This window comes from Larus michahellis, chromosome 15, assembly GCF_964199755.1.
Source record: "Larus michahellis chromosome 15, bLarMic1.1, whole genome shotgun sequence".
NCBI lineage: Eukaryota > Metazoa > Chordata > Aves > Charadriiformes > Laridae > Larus > Larus michahellis.
In genome coordinates this window covers 2,171,372-2,190,502 of record NC_133910.1, presented here as the reverse complement: position 1 = coordinate 2,190,502, position 19,131 = coordinate 2,171,372, and the positions used below count along the sequence as shown (strand labels likewise).

Below are 19,131 nucleotides of genomic sequence, written 5' to 3'. Positions count from 1 at the left end.
TGTCCAGGACCGGGGCCAGTTGGTGCCTCTCTGTCCCCCTGGGGATGAGTCCCCCTTGCTCAGGACTGCCCTGCCCCAGCTACTGTGCAGTCAGCAGGGCATTTCCAGACCTGGGAAGGTAGCAGACACTGATTCACCCCCTTCCAGCAAAGCCATGGGTGTTCAAAGGTTACATGTTGCGTGGAGGTGGGAATGCAGGAGTGGTGGCACCCTCTGGGCTCCAGGCATCCACCCCACCAGCACATGAGACCCTGCAAAGAAGATTGCTATGGGGAGAGGGAGTGGCCTGGAGGTCTGAGCCCAGGCCGGCAGCAGGGTACGGCACAGGGACCTGGCTCGGTGTGAGCTGCAGGCAGATGTGACCTGAGAGAGAGAGCCCCCGGGGGACTGCTGCACCCCCGATTTCACAGGGTGGTACTTGCAGTGCACACAGCAGGACCTCTGAAACCACTGTCCCTCCGGATGCGGAGACAGGTGCTCTGGGAAGGTCACATTTAAGGAGGGCTCCCCAGCATGCATTTCCCTTCTGGCATCACTGTGTTTGACTCAGCTGAGATAAGGCATGGAGATGACCTTGTGGTAGCCCTGGCAGCCTCTTATCAGGGATGTGAATCAGCAGAAAGTAGCTTTGCTGTATTGCCCAGAGAGAGCAGGTCCCCATCTCCACCAGTCCCCCAGCCCTCTCCTCTCCTCTCCTCTCCTCTCCTCTCCTCTCCTCTCCTCTCCTCTCCTCTCCTCTCCTCTCCTCTCCTCTCCTCTCCTCTCCTCTCCTCTCCTCTCCTCCCCGTCCCAGGGCAGGGCTGCTGGGCTCTGTGGCTGGGGTGGGATACCCTGCCCACGCTGCTGAGCCACTGAGGGCACCCAGAGCGATGGGAGGCTGCTGGCAAAGCTGGGGGCTGTGGGTCTGGTGTCCTCCCCACACCCCCAGCTCTCCTCGGGGCCCCGTGTCTGCAGGGATCCCCAGCCCAGGAGCAGCTGGAAGCTGGGTCACACATGGGGAAGAAGTGACAAAAGTCCCAGCCGGGCGGTGAAGATTTCTTGGCCCTCGTGGCCTCTCCTGTCTCCTCTGGCAAAGCTCAGCAAGTGTTGCTGAGATCCCTTCGGCAGGGCCATCCTCTTCCTCTGATGTGATGGTTCTTCTCATTGGAATAAAACTTATTATCAAGGCACCTACAACTCTGGGTGTGATTTCAGGCCATCGGACACTGGAAATGTCACTCTCACCTCCTATAGACTTTGTAGAGACTTGTAATGGAAATATTAAGACCGGTGAGAGCAAAGAGAGAACAGAAATATGTGTGTGTGAAAGCACAAAGAAGCAGGGAGACAAGGGTTAAAAGGAGAGGTGTGTGCTAATTGCTGCAGGGCTCCTATGTCTGATTTCATTCAAATGAGGAGGAGGAAGTAACTGGCCAAAGATAAGGTGTCAGGAAGATGCCAAGCTGAGTCATAAATACACCTGTAAGACGAATAAGAGAACTGATATTCAAGAGTTTTTGCCTAGTGCTGATGAAGTCTGAGATAAAATACTGGAAAAAAGATTTACACGACGTATCCACTTCAAAAGGATCTAGACGGCAAGTCCCAGCTGGATTTCCTGCGGGCAGTGGAAGAGCCCAGAGCCACAGCAAGGACCTGCAAGCCACCTCCGAGCCATCCCACCTGGGCACGCGCTGCTAGGTGCACAGGTCTGGGAGTGCCAGCAGGTGAGCTGACCTTACTTACATCTTGTAAACCAAAATCACTTTCTCCTTCTACAATATCTCACGTTGAGGGGTTTTGCCCTCTTCTGTTTGGTGCAGTGTTCCTTTTGCTCCTCCTGGACCTCATCCTTCCCATTAGTGGTGAGCCAAGCAGGAGTGGGTGCAGGACCTGGAGGACTGTTGCAGTTCCATCACGGCTGTGCCAGGCTGCTGGGCAACCATCCCCCCTTTCCTCTAGCCACACCTCCTATTTTATCCTAATATTGCTTTTCCCAGGGAAAGATTTGATTATCCACCGGGATTTCTGAGTTATGCAGCTTGAGATAGTGTCAGCCTGGGGACAGCTTTCGGAGCTGATGTCCTTGCAGCTCTCACTGACTAGTGTTGTGTCCAGCTGGCCGTGTCCAACCACCTTTCTCCTGGGCTTGGGTTTGCAGGACCTTTCACCATGATGTTAGCTAACAAGAAGCACTTCACCGCTGCCACAGTTGGGGCGCTGGTCGCACTCTCCATCGTTGCCCTTGTTCTCAGCCTGGTGAAGATTGAAGATGTCACCCTGCCACCCACGGTCAAGGTGAGCCCAAAAGGAGGTACCTGAGCACCACTGCAGAGATCAGTCATCTTGGGCAGGTGCTCAGAGACAGTGGCTTCTCTTCGGGGTTAGGAGGCGAAGGGGGGTTCGGTAGGACCTGTCTTGTAGTAGCTGGGTGGGTGTTTTCTTCCCATCTCAAGGTGCAGGCAGAAGAGATACAGCCCGGCCACCTCAAAGTCAGGGAGGGAAGCCTCCTCTGAAACTAGCCACTAGTGTTTGACAGGTTTTTGAGGTTACCTTGGGGCAGATGGGTAGGGCAAAGCCCTGCCCCACTCCCTCTGCCCCTCCAGGCACCGCACCGCAGGGTGATACACCTCCACATGGCCTTTGTTCCTGCCAGCTCCCACCAGCCTGTCCTGACTCGCTTACAGGACAGCACAAGCCTTGTGAACCACAAGGGAGCCCTCCCTGTCCCTCCCCTGCAGCTTGGCATCCCACGCCAGCTGCTGGAAGAGGGTTGGCAAGGTTTTAGGGTGAGGTGGAGGGCTCTACGGGGGAGAGGCATTCGGTTAGGTGCTCCTGGACTGGGGCTGGCGTGGCCCTGCCAGTCTCTGCCCAGGCTGGGTGCAGCCATGGGGGTAGCAGAGAGCACTGGAGACGGGAGAGTTGCTGGCCCCAAGGTGGAGCCAGTGTAGACACAAAAGGTACAGCATAAGGAAACAACTCAGAAAATGTTTATGCGAGCTGGCATTGCTGCACAGACCTCTGGAGAGGGAAAGAAAAAGTCCCTCAGTTACCGTGAGAGATGCCCATGCTGAGACGACGCACTGTCGCTGCTCTGCTCTGCCATGGTGCAGATAGTTGTGCCTTAGAGAGATGGTTTTTGGGGCATCCTCTGGTCCCACGACCCTGGCAGGACCATGGTGGGGCCAGGGGCAGGCTGCTGCTCCTCCCACTAGTGTGATGTCTTGGTTTTCCCTTCCAGTACGGGATGGTGTTTGACGCAGGCTCATCCCACACCTCTCTGTTTGTCTATGAGTGGGACTCAGACAAGGAGAATGACACTGGTGTGGTCAGCCAGACCTTGTCCTGTGATGTCCAGGGTAAGTATCCCCCTGCCATGGGCTCGGTGCTGCCCTACGTGTTCGTGTGGTGAGTTGGATGACCTGGTCCTTCCTCTTGTTGGTCTGCCCACGCTGGGGAGCTCTGTCCATTGGGCTGTCACTGCTGGCACGGTGGGAGCCTCGGCTGCAGGCAGGGTGGTCCTTGACTCCCCGCTGGCTTTGCTCATGGTTGGAGGGCCCTCAGCACCATGTAGTGTCCACACGTTTGGTGGGATTTAAGCACCTTGGTGTTGCTCTGGATTTTCATTCCTCCACCTTGGACCGCCCCCAGCTGCCCAAGCGACTGTCCTGGCTGAGAAAGGTCTCACCCATAGAGCTGGGAACACTGCTGAAAGCATGGGAGACGTGGGGAAGCCACAGGAGAGGAACGTAAGCATGGGTCAGTCAGGTCTCAGGGGGACCCTGGAAAAGCACCCTTTGTTTCTAAGACATGACAGACTTGATTGCCATGTGGCCTCTTGCTGCAACGTCCCTGTCCCCAGACATTCCTGTCAGCTTGTTCCAGCCTCACTCTCTTCCAGGGCAAGGCATATCAAGCTATGCCAACAATCCCACGAAAGCCGGTGATTCCCTAAGGGAGTGCCTGGATAAAGCCCTGAAGGTTGTTCCTGCTGCAAAACAGAGGGATATCCCAGCTTATCTTGGAGCGACAGCAGGCATGAGGCTGCTGAGGTACCACTGTGGGGTGCGGAGGTGACAGAGCAGTGACCAAGCTGCAAGCAGCAGCCACTGCCAGGACACAGCGTCCTTGCACGGGGCCAGGCTGCCAAGAGCTCCCAGCTCTCTCATGCTGCCCTGAGCAAGGGACTGCGGAGTGGGGAGAAGGCAGCCCGGTGGGGACACCCAGGTGGCTGAGCTGTCTTGAGTGGTTGGCCCCATGGCAGAGAGGCTGCTCAGAGGTGTCTGTTGGCATCCTGGGACCCCACGTCCCAGGACGGTGCTGCATGCCCAGTTCCAAGCAAGAAATGCTTCTCAGAGCTCTTTGTTTGCTCTTCATTATTTCTTAAACACAAGGGAGTTGAGATGCCACTGGGGCATGTGTCATCTGCCCAGACGGATGGGTGCTGGTGGGGGAGCGGAGCAGAGGTGGGAGGCAATGGGGTGCCGCGGGACCTGCCCTTACCTTTCTCCAGCCCACATTAGCTCCCTTCAAATGTCAGCCTTCATTTCATGGTTCTCGGTTTTATGGTTGCAGATATCTAACATCATTTCTGTGCCCTGGCAATCTGAGCCTTTCCCTGGGAAGGAGCCGGGTCATAGCCTGAAGGTGACTCGCTTCAGAGAGCGAGCACATGCCAGCAGCCCCGAGATATCTTCTCCCACTCAGAGGTCTGGAACCAGGCTGGCGCCTTCCCGAAAGACCCACTCGAGCTGAGCAGCCAGCCCTGGCCTTGCTGCCGTCAGTGGGTGATGTTCAACCCTGGGGTTTGCAGCACAATGCCCTCTGGCCTCCAGCACTATGAAGGTACTTAGGTAGGGAAAGGTGGCCTGGCAAACCTTTATGTGACTGGGATCGGCCCGCACTGGAGGGAAGAGATTTGTGATGCCAAGCTGGGATTTACGACCAGCTTTGACGAGTTATGTGGCAGGAGACATCATTTCTCACAAACTGCTTGTAGCCAAGAACTGGAGTATGTGGAACTGGGAAAAAAACAGGCTGTTTCCTTCGGTTTCCTCTGTAGTATTGGTGTACCTGGGTGTGTGTCCTCACCTTTGAGTCCTTCTTAGGGAACAGAACAGCTCAGCGGCAGACCAAGTCCTGGCCGAAGTTGCTAAAACCATGCAAGAGTACCCCGTGGCTTTCAAAGGGGCACGAATCCTTACAGGAGAGGAGGAGGGGGCTTATGGCTGGATCACCATCAACTACCTGCTGGACTCCTTCACTAAGGTGGGAGAATGGTGAAACACCCACTCCTCCTTTGCTAATACAGTTTTTCTGATTTTTCTCAAGTTAACTTAGCACAGAAGGAAAGGTCTGGGCTAACAGCTTTTGGGAATGATCCAGGGCGAGCAGACAGTTGTCCTCTGGCTTGCCTGCAGTGAAAGAGGAGGAAGAAATCAGGAATGGAGGTGTCCTTGTTAAGAGCTAAGGGCACATCTCCACGCCATGTGGACACGGGGTCTCTTGGGGACAGCGAGGTTGGCCGTGCAGCCCAGTGGGGACGGTGTGCTCCTGCCAGGCTTTGTCTCGCTGCCCTGGGAAGCTCCATCTCATCTCCGTGTGGCGCTGTGAGGCCCCCGTTTTGGTTTATGGTGCCAGTCTGAAGGAAGCTTGAACCAAACCTCTTTCCTGCCACCCTCTGTCCCAGAACTGCCACAGCTCCGAGCGGTGCTGGCGCCGTTGGGCTCCTGCGCAGGCTGATGGAGGATTCCTGTCCTTCCCCTTGCAGCGGCCTCTGCAGCCTGCTCATCTGGAAGGGCAGCCCCTCCAAGCTGGGTGCCCACCAGCACTTCCATCTGGGGACTGGTGACTCAGAGCCACATGAGCCCACAGCATGTTGGCACCATCAGACAGTTTTTTTCTGGCTTTTTTTCTGTTTTTTCTGGCTCTGATAAATGGCCAGGCTGGTTGGGCAGGGAAGGGCAGGGGGGGCTCACGTATGGCAATAATTGAATGGAATACCGGTGGAATTTAGTAACAAAACCCTATCGACTTCAACGGGATGAGAATTTTGCTCAGGGCGAGTAAGCCCAGCCATGTACTACTCCTCTTCCTCTCCTGTCTCCCCTTGGCAGTACTCCCCCAAAGCACACACCTGGGTTCGTCCAGAGGCAGCCAACATTTTTGGGGCACTGGATCTTGGAGGAGCATCCACTCAAATCAGCTTTATGCCTGAAAGTTCAGCGGTAAACTGGAATGAAGCCTCCAAGTTCATGCTGTATGGCTATGACTACAACATCTACACGCACAGCTACCTCTGCTACGGGCAGAACGAGATGCTGAAGCGACTGGCCAAGGAATTAATTGTGGTGAGAGGGGAACTGGGGGGGTAATTGGACTCCGCTCTCATGATGCCAATCACAGACTTGTTAATACATAAAATAAGAACAGGCGGTGCTCTTCCAGAGAGGCATCAGCAGGGACTGAGAGCAGGTACAGATTCCTTGGAGCACGGGTAGGCAGACGCGGAGAGGAGTATGGGAAGCATCAGAAGGAGCATCTCAGGAGAGATGTTCTGGCTGTACACAGCTCCTCGCACAGGGTGTAGAAAAGGCAGGACCAGGCTCTTCTCAGAAGTGAAAAGTGACAGGACAAGAGGCAACGGTCACAAGCTGGAATGTGCAAGTTTCCAACCAGGTGCAAGGGAAAGGTTTTTCCCAATAAGGATGGTCAAATATCAGAATAGGACCCAAAAATGCTGTGGAGTCACCATCCTTGAAGATATTCAGAACCTGAGGGGACAAGGCTCTGAGCAACCCGATCCTGCTGGTCATGCTTTAAGGAGGGATTTGGCAGAGGGACCCTATAGCTCCCCCCGAACCTCAACTACTCTCTGACTGTATGGACCTGAGAAAAGTGAACAACAGACCTTTCTCAGGCCATTTTTTGGAAGGTCAGAGTGGAAGAGGGTCTTCGTGGAGCTGCCCCTTGCCAGGGGAAGCAGCCTTGGTGAGCCAGAAGGGTTTGCTCATGCTGCACAGCCAGGAAGGTCCCAGGTGGTGTCCGCGGCTGGGGCTGGAGCTAGAGACAGAGCTAGAGCTGGGGTGGAGAGGGCTTTCCATGCCCCAGATCATGATCCTGCTGGCCAGGGGAGAGACATGCTGGGTCCCTGAAATTGGTCTGCCTCCATGGGAGAGGGAATGAGACAAAGCAGAGCAAGAGTTGTTGAGCTCAGGCTGGGACTGCAGATGGCCCACAAGACCAGGATTAAACAGCAGGAGGGTCTTTCCCTGCTGAGGAGGTGGGAGATGCCTGTGCCCGTGGCTTTGGGGGAGCGCTGGGTGAACCCTGCTGCCCGGCAATCCCACCAAGAGGGCTTGGAGGAGGCTGCAGCCTGCGATTTTGCTATTCCCAGGAGTCGTCCCCCAGCACGCGAGTCGATCACCCTTGCTACCCAAAAGACTACAATGAAACCGTCTTGCTGTCTTCCTTCCGCACCAGCCCCTGCACCAACCGGAGCGACGCACGCCTGACCCTCAGTGACAGGAACGTGACCCTGGAGGGCAGGGGCAATGCCAGCGGGTGCCTGGCTGCCATCAAGAAGCTGTTCAACTTCTCGGCGTGTGGCCAGAGCCAGGACTGCACCTTCGACGGCGTCTACCAGCCCCCAGTCAGCGGGCACTTCATTGTAAGGCAAATCCCGTCCTCCCACCTCCTGGGCACAGTGTGTCCCCCGGTGCTGTGGTGTCCCCGTGTGTCCCATGGCACTGTCAACTCCCTGCAGCAGAACGGGGGCAAGAAGCTCCCAAACTACCACTGCCCCGGGGCACACCAGGGATTGCTGCCATCTGATTTTCCTGCCAGCTCTCCAAATGTTAATAAAACAGGTGCTTAGTCAAAAAACAAGTTTTCAGCAAAAAAATACCAGCTTAGCCAGCAGACTTCAGACAAGGCTCCGCCTGCACGTGATGAGCAGGCACCTACAGCCCCAGCACGTCATCTCTGCTGGGACAGGGACTATGATGCCCTGGGACTATACGAGGGTGGGACAAACCCAGTGAGGGACAAACCCTACCTCCTTCTTCAAGGGAGGCGGGGGCAGCTGTGTGGCGGGGAGTTGGGGGGTCCCCACTGCAACTCAACAACATTCTGCCTCTTGCCTTTCAGGCCTTCTCTGCCTTTTACTATAACTTCAAGTTTCTCAACCTGACGGAGGGGCAGTCGCTGGCCGCTGTCAGGGAGACCGTTGAGCATTTCTGCACGAGAAGCTGGGAAGACGTACGTTCCCCAGGATGGGAGGCTGTGGGGAAGCTGCACAAGCAAAGGCGTCCTGGGGTGGGGGAAGAGGAGTGGGAGCCAGCACCATCCTGCACCCACGCTTGGGGGCCCTGCTGGGGGCCCTCCTTGCTCATGCAACATTGGGGAAGGGGCAGCCAGGGCAGGTGAAGGCAGCAAAATCTCCTCTCCAGCACAGGAGCTGGGCATGCAGGGGCATCTGTAGCACTGGAGGAGGGTGAGAGGGGAGCCAGCTGCTGGCACCATTCTGGAGACAAGTCAAATGGGGATGGGTAAAGCCAAGAGGCGTGCTAGGAGCACCATGGGGCAGAGAGCAGGAGCCCCTTGCATGAGGAGGCTGAGATGGGAGAACCTGGGCCAGGAGGATCTCCAATACGTCTCTCTGTTTCCATGTGGAGCATAAATCCTCCTCAAAGGAGTTGCACTGTGTGGACAGGTCCAAAATACCTGCCTGGTCCAGAAATCTTTTTCTGGATGCCAGTGACTGCGGAGCCATTGCCCCTTGTGCAGCAGTCGTCAGGGCATTGTCCCTGCATGGAAATTGCCTGCAAATAACTTCCCTTCCCAAACATGTCCCCACCCCAGCTGTCTTCTAGCTACCCTGAAGAGAACCCTGAGCGACTGCCTAAATACTGCGCCAACGCCAATTACATCCTCACACTTCTCCTCGATGCCTACAAGTTCAACGAGACCAGCTGGAACAACATCTTCTTCCAGATGAAGGTAGGCAGCAAACCCAGCCCGTGGGCAGGAGTAGAGGCAGCACCGGGGAAAAGAGCCAGCTTCCCATGCTGGGGTGCCAAGAGCCATGGTCGGAAAGCCCTGCCTGCCCCACATCCCAGCGTGGCACTGGGCGGGCCATGCAGGAGTAGGTGGCCCTGCATCGTCAGTGTGGCTTTCCTGCAGGGCTAACTCACCGTCCCCTCTCTCCTCGGGCAGGCGGGGAGCGCCAGCATCGGCTGGACGCTGGGGTACATGCTGAACCTCACCAACATGATCCCGGCAGAGGCTCTGGCGCGGGTGAAGGGGCACGTTCCTTCCTTGTGGGCTGCAGCCGTCACCTTCATCATCCTCACCCTTGCCTTGGGACTGGTTGCCCTGCTCCTGCTCCTGTGGGTGTAAGAGCCCGGCTGTGTTTGGGAGCGTGGCAGGAGCACGTCAGGGCTGGAGGGCTGTCTGCACCGCGGTGCCCTGCGCTTCCCCCAGCAGGACTGGCAGCCTGAGGCTCATTCAACGACGCTGAGCACCTTAACCTCTACAGCACTGAAGAATCAATGTCTGGCCTCCCACGGGACTGCCCCCAACATGTGGATAGGCACCACATGAGGTTTCCAGAGGAGCTCCACACCAGCTGGGATCAGCTATACACCACAGGAACCCCACCCGTGCCTATCTGCCTCCTTACACCTCTGTGTCTCTTACAGACCTGGCCTCCATCCCACCAGCTGGCACGTGGGGCCGTGGAGAGCCAGCCCGGCTGTGGAAGAACTCCACGAGTGCCAGACTGTTAGTGCACGGCTGCAGGCACTTGGTGACAGGGTGCTTCATAGGATGCTGGATCTGACCACGGTTGCCAACAGACAGGCAGGTCCCTGATGGGTCTGCCAGCGTGAGGGCATGGAAGGCTCTGCAGCACCCCGGCTGTCTCTCCTGAGGGTGTATTGTTTGGGTTTGTCTGATGGTCTCGAAGACAGAAGGCAAATTGAGCATCCGAAGTCAGAAACGTGGTCCATGCTTCCATAAAGGCTCCATCTCATCTCACCTCATCTCACCTCATCTCTCATCTCACCTCATCTCTCATCTCATCTCATCTCATCTCATCTCATCTCATCTCATCTCATCTCATCTCATCTCATCTCATCTCATCTCATCTCATCTCATCCCACCTTCCTTTTCTTCTGGGATAAAGGCATTGATGTTCCTGAGTGTCTTCCTGGCGACCAGACTGTCCCACCAGCAGAAGGCCTGGACACTGTGGGTGTCAGGCTGAGACTCCAGCAGGCTGCGAGTCCTGCCCTGACTCTGCGCACGTGGCTGAGCTGGGGCCTGCCCACGACTGAGCCTTTGCCTTCGCCTTTGGTTCTGCTCATTCATTATCTGCCCTGTGGATGATTCATCTTGTTATTTGCCTCCCAGCAGAAAGGCGCTGACCTTCGGTGTCTCTCAGAAATGTCTCTCATCTCTCAGAAATGCAGGTGTCTCACAGCTCTCGTCACCCAAATAAACATTGTAAAAGGCAGCGAAAGGGGAAATGCCTGTTACTTTGCTCCTGAACATTTATGGTTTTACTGTTTCTGTCTCCCAGGTAAGGCGATGACGATGGGGACTCAGGGGAGAGTCAGCATTGCTCGGTGCTATGGGACATGCCCCTGGACACCCCGCAGCATCTGCCAGACCTCGGAGGAGAGCCAGCGGGGCACAAGCACTGGCTTTTAACTTCTGAGAGCCAGGGTGTCTCACCTCACCCATCCACTGGCTGCCGGTGGGACTCCCTAAAAATGTACGGGGGGGCCGGGAGCTGCCCCTGCTATGTCTCAGCAGCATTCCCGAATCACCTTCTGTGCTGGAAAGGGTGGGTGAGATGTCTGCCTGGCACAGACACGGGGTGCAGCCTGACCGGAGAGGAACCTCGTGCAGTAGAGCAGGGGGCTGCTGCATCCCCCACCTCACAGGGCTTCCCAGTGCTGGGCAGAACTCGAGTCCCATCTGCTGGGCCAGTTTCCCCACACAGCCCCATTGCCACTGCGCCTCTGGCTGCCACAGAGTAGGACAGGGTAGGATAGGGTAGGATAGGATAGGATAGGATAGGATAGGATAGGGTAGGATAGGATAGGGTAGGGTAGGATAGGATAGGATAGGATAGGATAGGGTAGGATAGGGTAGGGTAGGATAGGGTAGGGTAGGGTAGGGTAGGGTAGGATAGGATAGGATAGGATAGGGTAGGGTAGGATAGGGTAGGGTAGGATAGGATAGGATAGGATAGGGTAGGGTAGGATAGGATAGGGTAGGATAGGATAGGATAGGATAGGATAGGATAGGATAGGGTAGGGTAGGGTAGGGTAGGGTAGGATAGGATAGGATAGGATAGGGTAGGGTAGGATAGGATAGGGTAGGATAGGATAGGATAGGATAGGATAGGATAGGATAGGATAGGATAGGGTAGGATAGGGTAGAATAGGATAGGATAGGATAGGATAGGGTAGGGTAGGGTAGGGTAGGGTAGGATAGGATAGGATAGGATAGGGTAGGGTAGGATAGGATAGGATAGGGTAGGATAGGATAGGGTAGGATAGGGTAGGATAGGATAGGATAGGATAGGGTAGGGTAGGGTAGGGTAGGGTAGGATAGGATAGGGTAGGATAGGGTAGGATAGGATAGGGTAGGGTAGGATAGGGTAGGATAGGATAGGGTAGGGTAGGGTAGGGTAGGGTAGGGTAGGGTAGGGTAGGGTAGGGTAGGGTAGGGTAGGGTAGGGTAGGGTAGGGTAGGATAGGATAGGATAGGGTAGGGTAGGGTAGGATAGGGTAGGATAGGATAGGATAGGGTAGGGTAGGGTAGGGTAGGATAGGGTAGGGTAGGGTAGGGTAGAATAGAATAGAATAGAATAGAATAGAATAGAATAGAATAGAATAGAATAGAATAGAATAGAATATTATATTTTCAGTTGGACCTACAGTGATTATCTAGTCCAAGTGCCTGATCACTTCAGCGCTAATCAAAATTTAAAGCATGTTGTTAAGGGCATTGTCCAAACGCCTCTTAAACCCTTACAGGCCTGGGGCATCAACCACTTCTCTAGAAAGCTGGTGCCACTGTTTGACCACCCTCTTGGTGGCCACAGGCAATGCAGGCTCTTGTCCCGGGATGGGGCAGGACACATCTGCCCTACATGGGGTATCTGCTGCAGGCTGTAACTGGCCCCATGATGATCCCATTACTGCCAGACGCCCCTTTTCTCTTCCCTCACCCACTGGTCCCACCATCTCCGGCCACCACACATCACTATGGTCCCCACGCCCCCAGTGCTGAGCCTCTGCCCCACATGGGCCATCCCCTCCCTCCTAGAGCATCTCCAGCCAGCAGCGAGAGGAAAGGAAAACCAGAGCGCACAGCTACAGGCAGGATTTTTTAAAGCCTGTGGCAGATCCAGCTCACCAGGCCAGGACACAGGCGCCCCCCACTACAAGTTCATAGCTCCTGGGCATGTGGATTCCCCAGCCTGCAGCTCCTCGCACAGCACGGCAGAAGGACGAAGTGGCTTCGGCAGCCTCAAGAGCCAGCTCTGCTAGAGACTCTCATAACCAAAGGAGTTTTTCTGGCAGCACATGGCTGTGAGCAGGCAGAAGATGAGGATGAGCATGATGGCCAGTAAAACCGTGGCTGCTATCCAGTTGGTTCTCTGGAGCCCTATGACTCTTGGGGGAGTCTCCGAGGGAATCATGTTGGTGAGATTGAGCATGTAGCCCAGAGTCCAGCCCACGTCTACGTTAGAGACCTGTGCAGGCAGAGGAGGAAGAGGGATGAAAAAGGCTGTGAAGTACCCTGCAAGCCGGAGAGCTAGAGAAGACCTTTGCTGTTGTACCCCCAGGTCCTGCTCCACAGCCACCATATCTGTGCGCACCTTGGGCTGCAGATACCCCGCTAGTGAGACAAGCTGGGGGAGAGCATAAATGCCCAGGCCAGATGTCCCAGCAGGCGCCTGCGAGCAGAACTGAGAAGCTGCCCTGGGCATGGCAGTGACCGCGTCGCCCCCTTGTCCCCTGCTCCCCACCCAGGGGCAGGGGCAAGGTCAGTGTGAGCGATTTCACGGCACAAAGTGTGGATGACGGGGGCTGCCGGGCACTTTCCTACCTGCCGGACAAAGTGGATGTTAAGCCACGTCGTGTGGTTGAACTTGTAGCCTTGCAGGAGAAGGGTGAGGGTGTAGGAGCTGGCTGCGCAGGCGTCACGGAGCTGGGTCCGGTTCATGGTGGGGAACTCCTTCTGCACCTGCGGAGGTGGAAGAAGGATGGGGGGCTGCCAGCAGGGACCAGCGCTGGGTGCACCCACGCTGCGGGGCAGAGCCCCACGGTGCAGCTGGGAGCAAAGACCGGGAGTGCCTGGGCTCCGGGAGGACGCAGGAGGCTGCAGGCTGCTCTCCCATCTCTCTCCCAGTCCAGAGACCTTTGTGCTCCTCCCAGCTCCCTCCAGCCGCCATCTGCGCAGCAGGGGATGGGCTGCGGATGAGCCCTCGGGCTGCCCAGTGCCCAGGAGAAACGTGGGCAGGGGCTGGCACCTCCTAGGCAGGATCTCACCTTCTCCCAGCTGCTGTTGCAGAACTGCTTGACGGTGGCATCGACTGAGCTCAGGGACTGCCCTCCGGTCAGGTTCAGAAAGTGAAGGTTGTGATAAAGCCCCGAAAAGGCCTGTGGGTGTAAGACCAAAGGCGGCAGGTCACTGAAGCACCCAGGCTACTGCCACCCCCACCGCTCCCTCCGGGTGCTCGGCACGGGTCCCTATGGCCACCTCTCAGCACCTCAGGGTGACACCTGCCGACCCACTGCGGGGGAGCCCGGGGACTGCCCCCCACACCGAGAGAGACTGGTGCTGTGACGAGAGAGGTCTGGGTGTGCCCGGCAGGCTGGTGAGCACCCTGCATGTCCCCGTGCATCGGCACATCCCAGCTTTCGGGGCTGGCACTATTCAGACTTTTCTCCTACGGCAGCTCTTCTCCTGGGGTCATGGCCAGCCTCTGGTGCCCCACACCCCCACACCCCACCACAGCCGCGGGGACGGAGGCTCCTTACGAAGAACTGTCCCCGCACGGGCGGCTGATAAACCCCGTTGAACCCGCACGTCCTGTTGGCCCCACAGCTGAAGTTGAAGAGTTTCTGGATGGCGGTCCTGCACTCCGCGGGGTTCCCTGTCCCCGTCACCGTGAGGACCTGTGCAGGGCCGGGTGTGCTTGGTGCACGGACACAGGGAGTGCTGTAGAGGTCTGCCGTGGTGACGTTCTCCCGGTACCCCTTGGGGTAGCAGGGGTGGGATATCTGCGGGGTAGACGGGCTGCCCTGGAGAGAGAGGGAGCCGTTAGCACCGCCCCGGCACCGAGGATGAGGATGGAAAGGAGAGAAACAGCCCACAGACAGCGTCTGTTCCCAACCCAGATGCAGGGCACTAGCGTGCTGGCCCCACCACCCACGGGGTTTTATCCACGGGGTGCAGGCACAGAATTGAGGTGACAAGCATGGCACAACCATGCTGTGGTCAGGGCCCAGCTACAGCGGTGGTGGCATGGCCAAGGCCTTGTGATGCTGAGCCATTAGTGGGGCTTGGCGTAGGATGCCAGCGAGAGCCTCCCCCACAGCCCATCCTGCGCTTAGACGTTCCCGAAAAGCAGGATCTAAACCCTCAGAGGTTTGGAGGAGAAGCAGGATCCATCCTTTGCGTGACTAACCTGCCCGCGGCTTTTGCTGGTCCTGCCGCCGGCCCCACCACTGAGCCGTGCTGGGGTGGCAACGCCACCGCCAGCCCGTGCCTCCCCGCGGGGATGGCGACCTGCTCCCGAGGGCATGGCGTGCGCTCTGCCTGCACAGAGAGCTTGGTGCTCTGGCCACTCGCTCTGTCCCCTCTGCGTCGCGCAGGCCCCAGCCCAGAAATGACCACAGACGCGTCCCGCCTGCACGGTCCCCCAGCGCCTCCGTCGCCCACAGCGCTGGGCGGTGCGCTCTGTCCGAGGGGAGACCGCAGGACGCTGTGGGGGGGACTGCTGTGCAGGAGAGGGTGTTGGGAATCCTCCCTCCGGGCAGAAATTGAGGAAGGGCAAGTGAATGGGGACAGGGAAGAACCTAAGGATACAGCCGGGCTTGGAAAAGGATGAAAAATGCCATGACACGTCCACGTCTGGGGAGAAGGGAGCCCTGGCAGGGAACCACCACCACCTTCCACTCAAATGAGAGAATTTTCTGTTTCAGTAGATAAAATCTACGCCTCTCCCAGGCTTTTAAATTCGTGAAAACTCCCAGTCCCCTGACGCTACTTCCGCAGGCACGCCCAGTCTTTCTGGAAGGTATTTTTGATGGCAATGGGAAATGGTTGAGTGGGTCCGGGTGACAAGTGGCTGCGGTACCTGGTGGAGAGCTGCCAGCAGCCTCTTCAGGGCCTGCGTCTGCCCGTAGCAGAGGTAGCTGTGGGTGTAGAGCGAGTAGTTGGTGCCGTACAGCCGGAAGAGGACGGAGGTGTTCTTGTCCTCAATGGTGACTCCAGGCTGGAAGGTTATTTGTGTCGAGGCACCTCCAAGGTCCAGAGCTCCCAGAACCTCCGTGGTCTGTGGATGTTCCCATTCCTCTGCAAAGGAAAACTGGCCCCATAACATGGCAAGTGTTAGCCTGAACTGGGGGCAGTCACAGTCCCTGTCCCTTCCCGCAAGGTTTTGTGGGCTCAGAAGCCCCTCAGGGACCTTCCACACCCCGTTTCCCTGTTTATCCCCTTCCTGCCTGCGTCCTCACTGACCCACATAGACCCCCATGGAGCCCCCCGGCTCCATCCTATCATCTGGGATGCAGAGACTTTCAGGAGGGAGAGAGTAACACTTTCATCTGGGGGCTGATATTGCTGCATCTGTGATAGCAAAATGGACCCGTGGGTGAGTGGAGAGCACGGGGCCAGGCGGGGCTGGACACAAAGACCCTTCATTCTGTTAATCCCATCAGCGGGGTTGAGTCTGCAGTTCACAGCCACAGGCTACATCTATTTGGGTGACCAGTGCCCTAAACCTACATTTGTCTCTCCTCTGGGACTCAAGAAACCTGGGGGTAGCTCAGACAGGGATAATTGAGCTGCTCGCCCCTCCTCTGCCCACCCCCACCTCCAGCCCGCACCTTGACCAGCGTCTCCAGCAGGTAGTTGACGGTGATCCAGCCCAAGGAGCCCTCCTCGTTCCCCGTGAGGATCCGGGCTCCGCGGAAGTCCACGGGGTACTCGCCAATGGCCTTGGCGACCTCGGCGAAGACCTGCTCGGCCTTGGTGCTGTTCTGCTCCCTGTCGGGGAAGGAGATAAAGGGTGGGCGCTGGGGCAGGCAATGGCTGAGGTCGAGGAGAGCTCGGAGCCCTCTCCCCCGCAGCTGCTGCCTTGGGAGTCTCCCTGGCGGTGCTGCCCGCGGGCTCTGCCTGAGCACACGGGAAGGGCGATGCCGGTCGGGCAGAGGAGGTTCGGCCGCCTCAGGCTGCTGCCGGGCTGGGGCTGGAGGGGGCTGGGGGTTCCCCGTGGGCACGGCCAGCTCCGGGACACCCCGCGGGACTGCACACATGGGTGCTCTGCCCATCACCAGGGCCTGCCTGGAGAGCAGCCCCCGTAACCCCAGCCCCCGTGTCCCCAGCCCCCACACTGCCAGTCCCCCATTCCTCCAGCCCCCCATAACCCCAGCCCCCCACACTCCCAGCCCCCCGTGCACCCAGCTCCTGTGCCCCAGCCCCCGACATTCCCAGCCCCCCACACTCCAGCCCCCCACACTCCCAGCCCCCCACGCCCCGAGCCCCCCCATGCCCTCAGCCCCCCGGTGCCCCCAGGCCCCGGCCCAGCCCCCTGCACCAGCTGTGATGCAGAAACGCCTGGTGGGGAAGGGGCCGCAGGTGGTCGCTCCGGACAGTGCCGGTACCTCAGCAGCCGCATGCCCGCTGTGGCCCCCAGGTAGGTGGGGGTCTCCCGCTGCTGCTCTGCCGGCACGATCTGCATGGCCGTCTCCAGGCAGGGCTTCAGGCTGGCTCCAGCCTCGGCGGGGTTGTCTGCGTAGCTGGAGATGCCGGGTCCTGCAAGGGAGCACCCCGTGATGGAGCCAGCTCAGGGCCACCCAGGACGGGCAGGACACCAGTGGACGTGTCCATCTGTTCCCCAGGCCCAGGGAGCTCTCTGAACCTCCTTGGCAATACCTAGATGTCCCAGTCACGGCCCAAAACTCTGCTGTGTTTGGTGGCGTACAGATACCAAAATGGAAACTGCTGACCCAAAGAGCAGTTGGGAACCACATCCAAAAACCAGCAGAAACACCGTAATGTTTGGGGACTCCTGCAGAGCTTTCAGGAACATTGTGAAAGAATGTTATGAAAGAAGCTCTGAAGAGATGTTGCAGGAAGAATAGCCAAGGAAGTGGTTGCACGGGAGAAGGGGCAAACTCTGCACATCCAGCATCCCAAGCTGCGAGTTGATGCGAAACGACTGGCTACAAGACTGGACTGGCTCCAGGAACCGTGCTAACTGGGGGCCAAACTCCTTACCCACCTCTGGATCCCCCAGGTACTGTAGGGCTCCCTGCGGTGCAAACTATTCCCCCTAACACTTCACTTCGATTCTTCCACCAGGCCATCTCCCTTTGGCCCAGCGCAGGCTGGAAGACTCAGATCGCCGACAATGCCGTGAGAGTCTGGGACAGAGATCCAGGAGGCTGGGAGAGAGGGATGGACACGTCCCGGCAGACTCACCGGACACGGTGCAGGCTGCCACCTGGGAGATGATGCCGGTGCCGTTCTCCTTGTCCGCGGGCCACCGGTAGATGTAGAGAGCTGTGTGCGTGGAGCCGGCATCAAACACCAGACCGTACTGGGGGAGGCAGAGGGGACACGGGGTCACAGCACACTCGGGACTGCACCAGGTGCCACGGGAGGGTGTCTGAGAGCTTCTGCTCTCGCTTCCCTTGCGTGAACACGAGCAGCACAGGTTTGCATATCCACCCTCCCTTTAGCAGCCCCACTCCACCTCTCACCCCCCGATTGAGCCGATCAGAGGAGTTACAGCTCCGAAAGGGATGACGTGCAGGTCAGCAGGGTGGTTTGCAGGGCAGGGAGGCACCCAGCCATGTCCCAAAGGGCTCAGGCTGCCAAAGCTGCTCTCAGACCTTTGAGAGCGGCAAACCTCACAAACCCCGACTGCTTTTTAACGGTCAGCCAGCAGAAAGCAACAGGAAAGAGAGAGATGGAAACCCAGGAGACCTGGATGTCTGAAAAGAGAGAGGAGAAAGTGCCCGGGGTGGCAGACGGGGCAGTCCCAGGAGGGGAGGAGGGCTGCTTCCCTCTCCCATCCTTAGCAAGGAGCCAGGACCGTGGTTTGGGGGGGGGTGGCTGATCTGCCCAGTGCCACCTCAGTTAGGTGAAGCCCTGAAAAGCCAGGCTGGTTATGGAAAGATGTGCAAGTGGAGAGGAAGGCAGGGCAGACGGAAGGATGAGAGGTGGAAAGGTGGTCGTTCCTGGGCTCCCCCAGGTCCCACTGGACACCTACTTTGTTCCTTGTAGGAAGGGCAGCATCCTTCGCAGGGGTCAGGACCAGGAGGAAGACGGCCACCCCCAGCACTCCCAGCACGGCCGTCGAGCTCCATCCCAGCGCCCTGAGCAGGCTCGCCTGCATCCCCGCGCCGGGCTGTGGGGAGGAATGGTCTTTGCAAGGGCAGCCCCAGCCTGCCTGCCTCTGCCCCGTCTCTCCAGCTCCTCCTGGGGTCCCAGCAGCCTGGGAACCCACAGCCCCTAAATGACCCCCCCCCCAGGGACACGGAGCAGCCGGGTGTGGGGGCCATGAACCTGCCCCGGGGCGGGCAGCAGAGCAAAGCCCAGGGACGAGCGGGGCTGAACCGCGGGCTGAACGGGCCCCAGCCGGCCCCCGCCGTACCTGTGCCGGGAGCCCCGCTCCTTCCTCGGGCGTGGGTGCACCGAGCCGGGCAGAAGCCCTTGCCTATGCCCCAGGCACGGCCTGAGGGCAGCCCTGCCGGCGCTGCCTGCACAGCCCTGCCTGCACAGCCCTGCCTGCCCTGCCGGCCCTGCCTGCCCTGCCCGGCCCTGCCTGCCCTCCCCGGCCCGGCCCGGCCGAGCCCCCGGAGCGCTGCAAAGCGAAAGCGATGGCGGTTGCGGGAC

General features: G+C 58.2%; 2 protein-coding genes across 2 annotated transcripts; one reads left to right on the top strand and one right to left on the bottom strand.

Moving 5' to 3' along the window:
• Positions 1-2,151: 2,151 nt before the first annotated feature.
• On the top strand, positions 2,152-9,378 carry LOC141751557 (ectonucleoside triphosphate diphosphohydrolase 8-like). Its single transcript, XM_074608579.1, has 9 exons — positions 2,152-2,277; positions 3,221-3,338; positions 3,881-4,031; positions 5,088-5,247; positions 6,096-6,329; positions 7,376-7,648; positions 8,128-8,238; positions 8,842-8,979; positions 9,196-9,378. The coding sequence occupies exons 1-9, from the start codon at positions 2,152-2,154 to the stop codon at positions 9,376-9,378; spliced, it is 1,494 nt and encodes a 497-aa protein (XP_074464680.1).
• Positions 9,379-12,370: 2,992 nt separating this feature from the next.
• On the bottom strand, positions 12,371-19,117 carry LOC141751547 (ectonucleoside triphosphate diphosphohydrolase 8-like). Its single transcript, XM_074608562.1, has 10 exons — positions 18,890-19,117; positions 18,506-18,643; positions 17,713-17,830; positions 16,893-17,043; positions 16,116-16,275; positions 15,365-15,595; positions 14,043-14,306; positions 13,551-13,661; positions 13,108-13,245; positions 12,371-12,751 (listed from the first exon to the last, which is right to left on the bottom strand). Exons 2-10 carry the CDS (start codon positions 18,629-18,631, stop codon positions 12,542-12,544), a joined length of 1,509 nt encoding a protein of 502 aa, XP_074464663.1. The 5' UTR covers positions 18,632-18,643; positions 18,890-19,117; the 3' UTR covers positions 12,371-12,541.
• Positions 19,118-19,131: the final 14 nt, after the last annotated feature.

What these genes read in the sequence shown, in the direction of transcription:
- LOC141751557 (XM_074608579.1), top strand. Translation starts at nt 2,152, where the DNA reads ATGATGTTAGCTAACAAGAAGCACTTCACCGCTGCCACAGTTGGGGCG. An exon ending in GCAGGCATGAGGCTGCTGAG is followed by an intron (nt 4,032 to 5,087) that starts GTACCACTGTGG and finishes AGTCCTTCTTAG; the next exon opens with GGAACAGAACAGCTCAGCGG. An exon ending in GCACGAGAAGCTGGGAAGAC is followed by an intron (nt 8,239 to 8,841) that starts GTACGTTCCCCA and finishes TCCCCACCCCAG; the next exon opens with CTGTCTTCTAGCTACCCTGA.
- LOC141751547 (XM_074608562.1), bottom strand. Translation starts at nt 18,631, where the DNA reads ATGCAGGCGAGCCTGCTCAGGGCGCTGGGATGGAGCTCGACGGCCGTG. An exon ending in GCGGGCATGCGGCTGCTGAG is followed by an intron (nt 16,276 to 16,892) that starts GTACCGGCACTG and finishes CTTCCCCGACAG; the next exon opens with GGAGCAGAACAGCACCAAGG. An exon ending in TGCTGGAGACGCTGGTCAAG is followed by an intron (nt 15,596 to 16,115) that starts GTGCGGGCTGGA and finishes TTATGGGGCCAG; the next exon opens with TTTTCCTTTGCAGAGGAATG.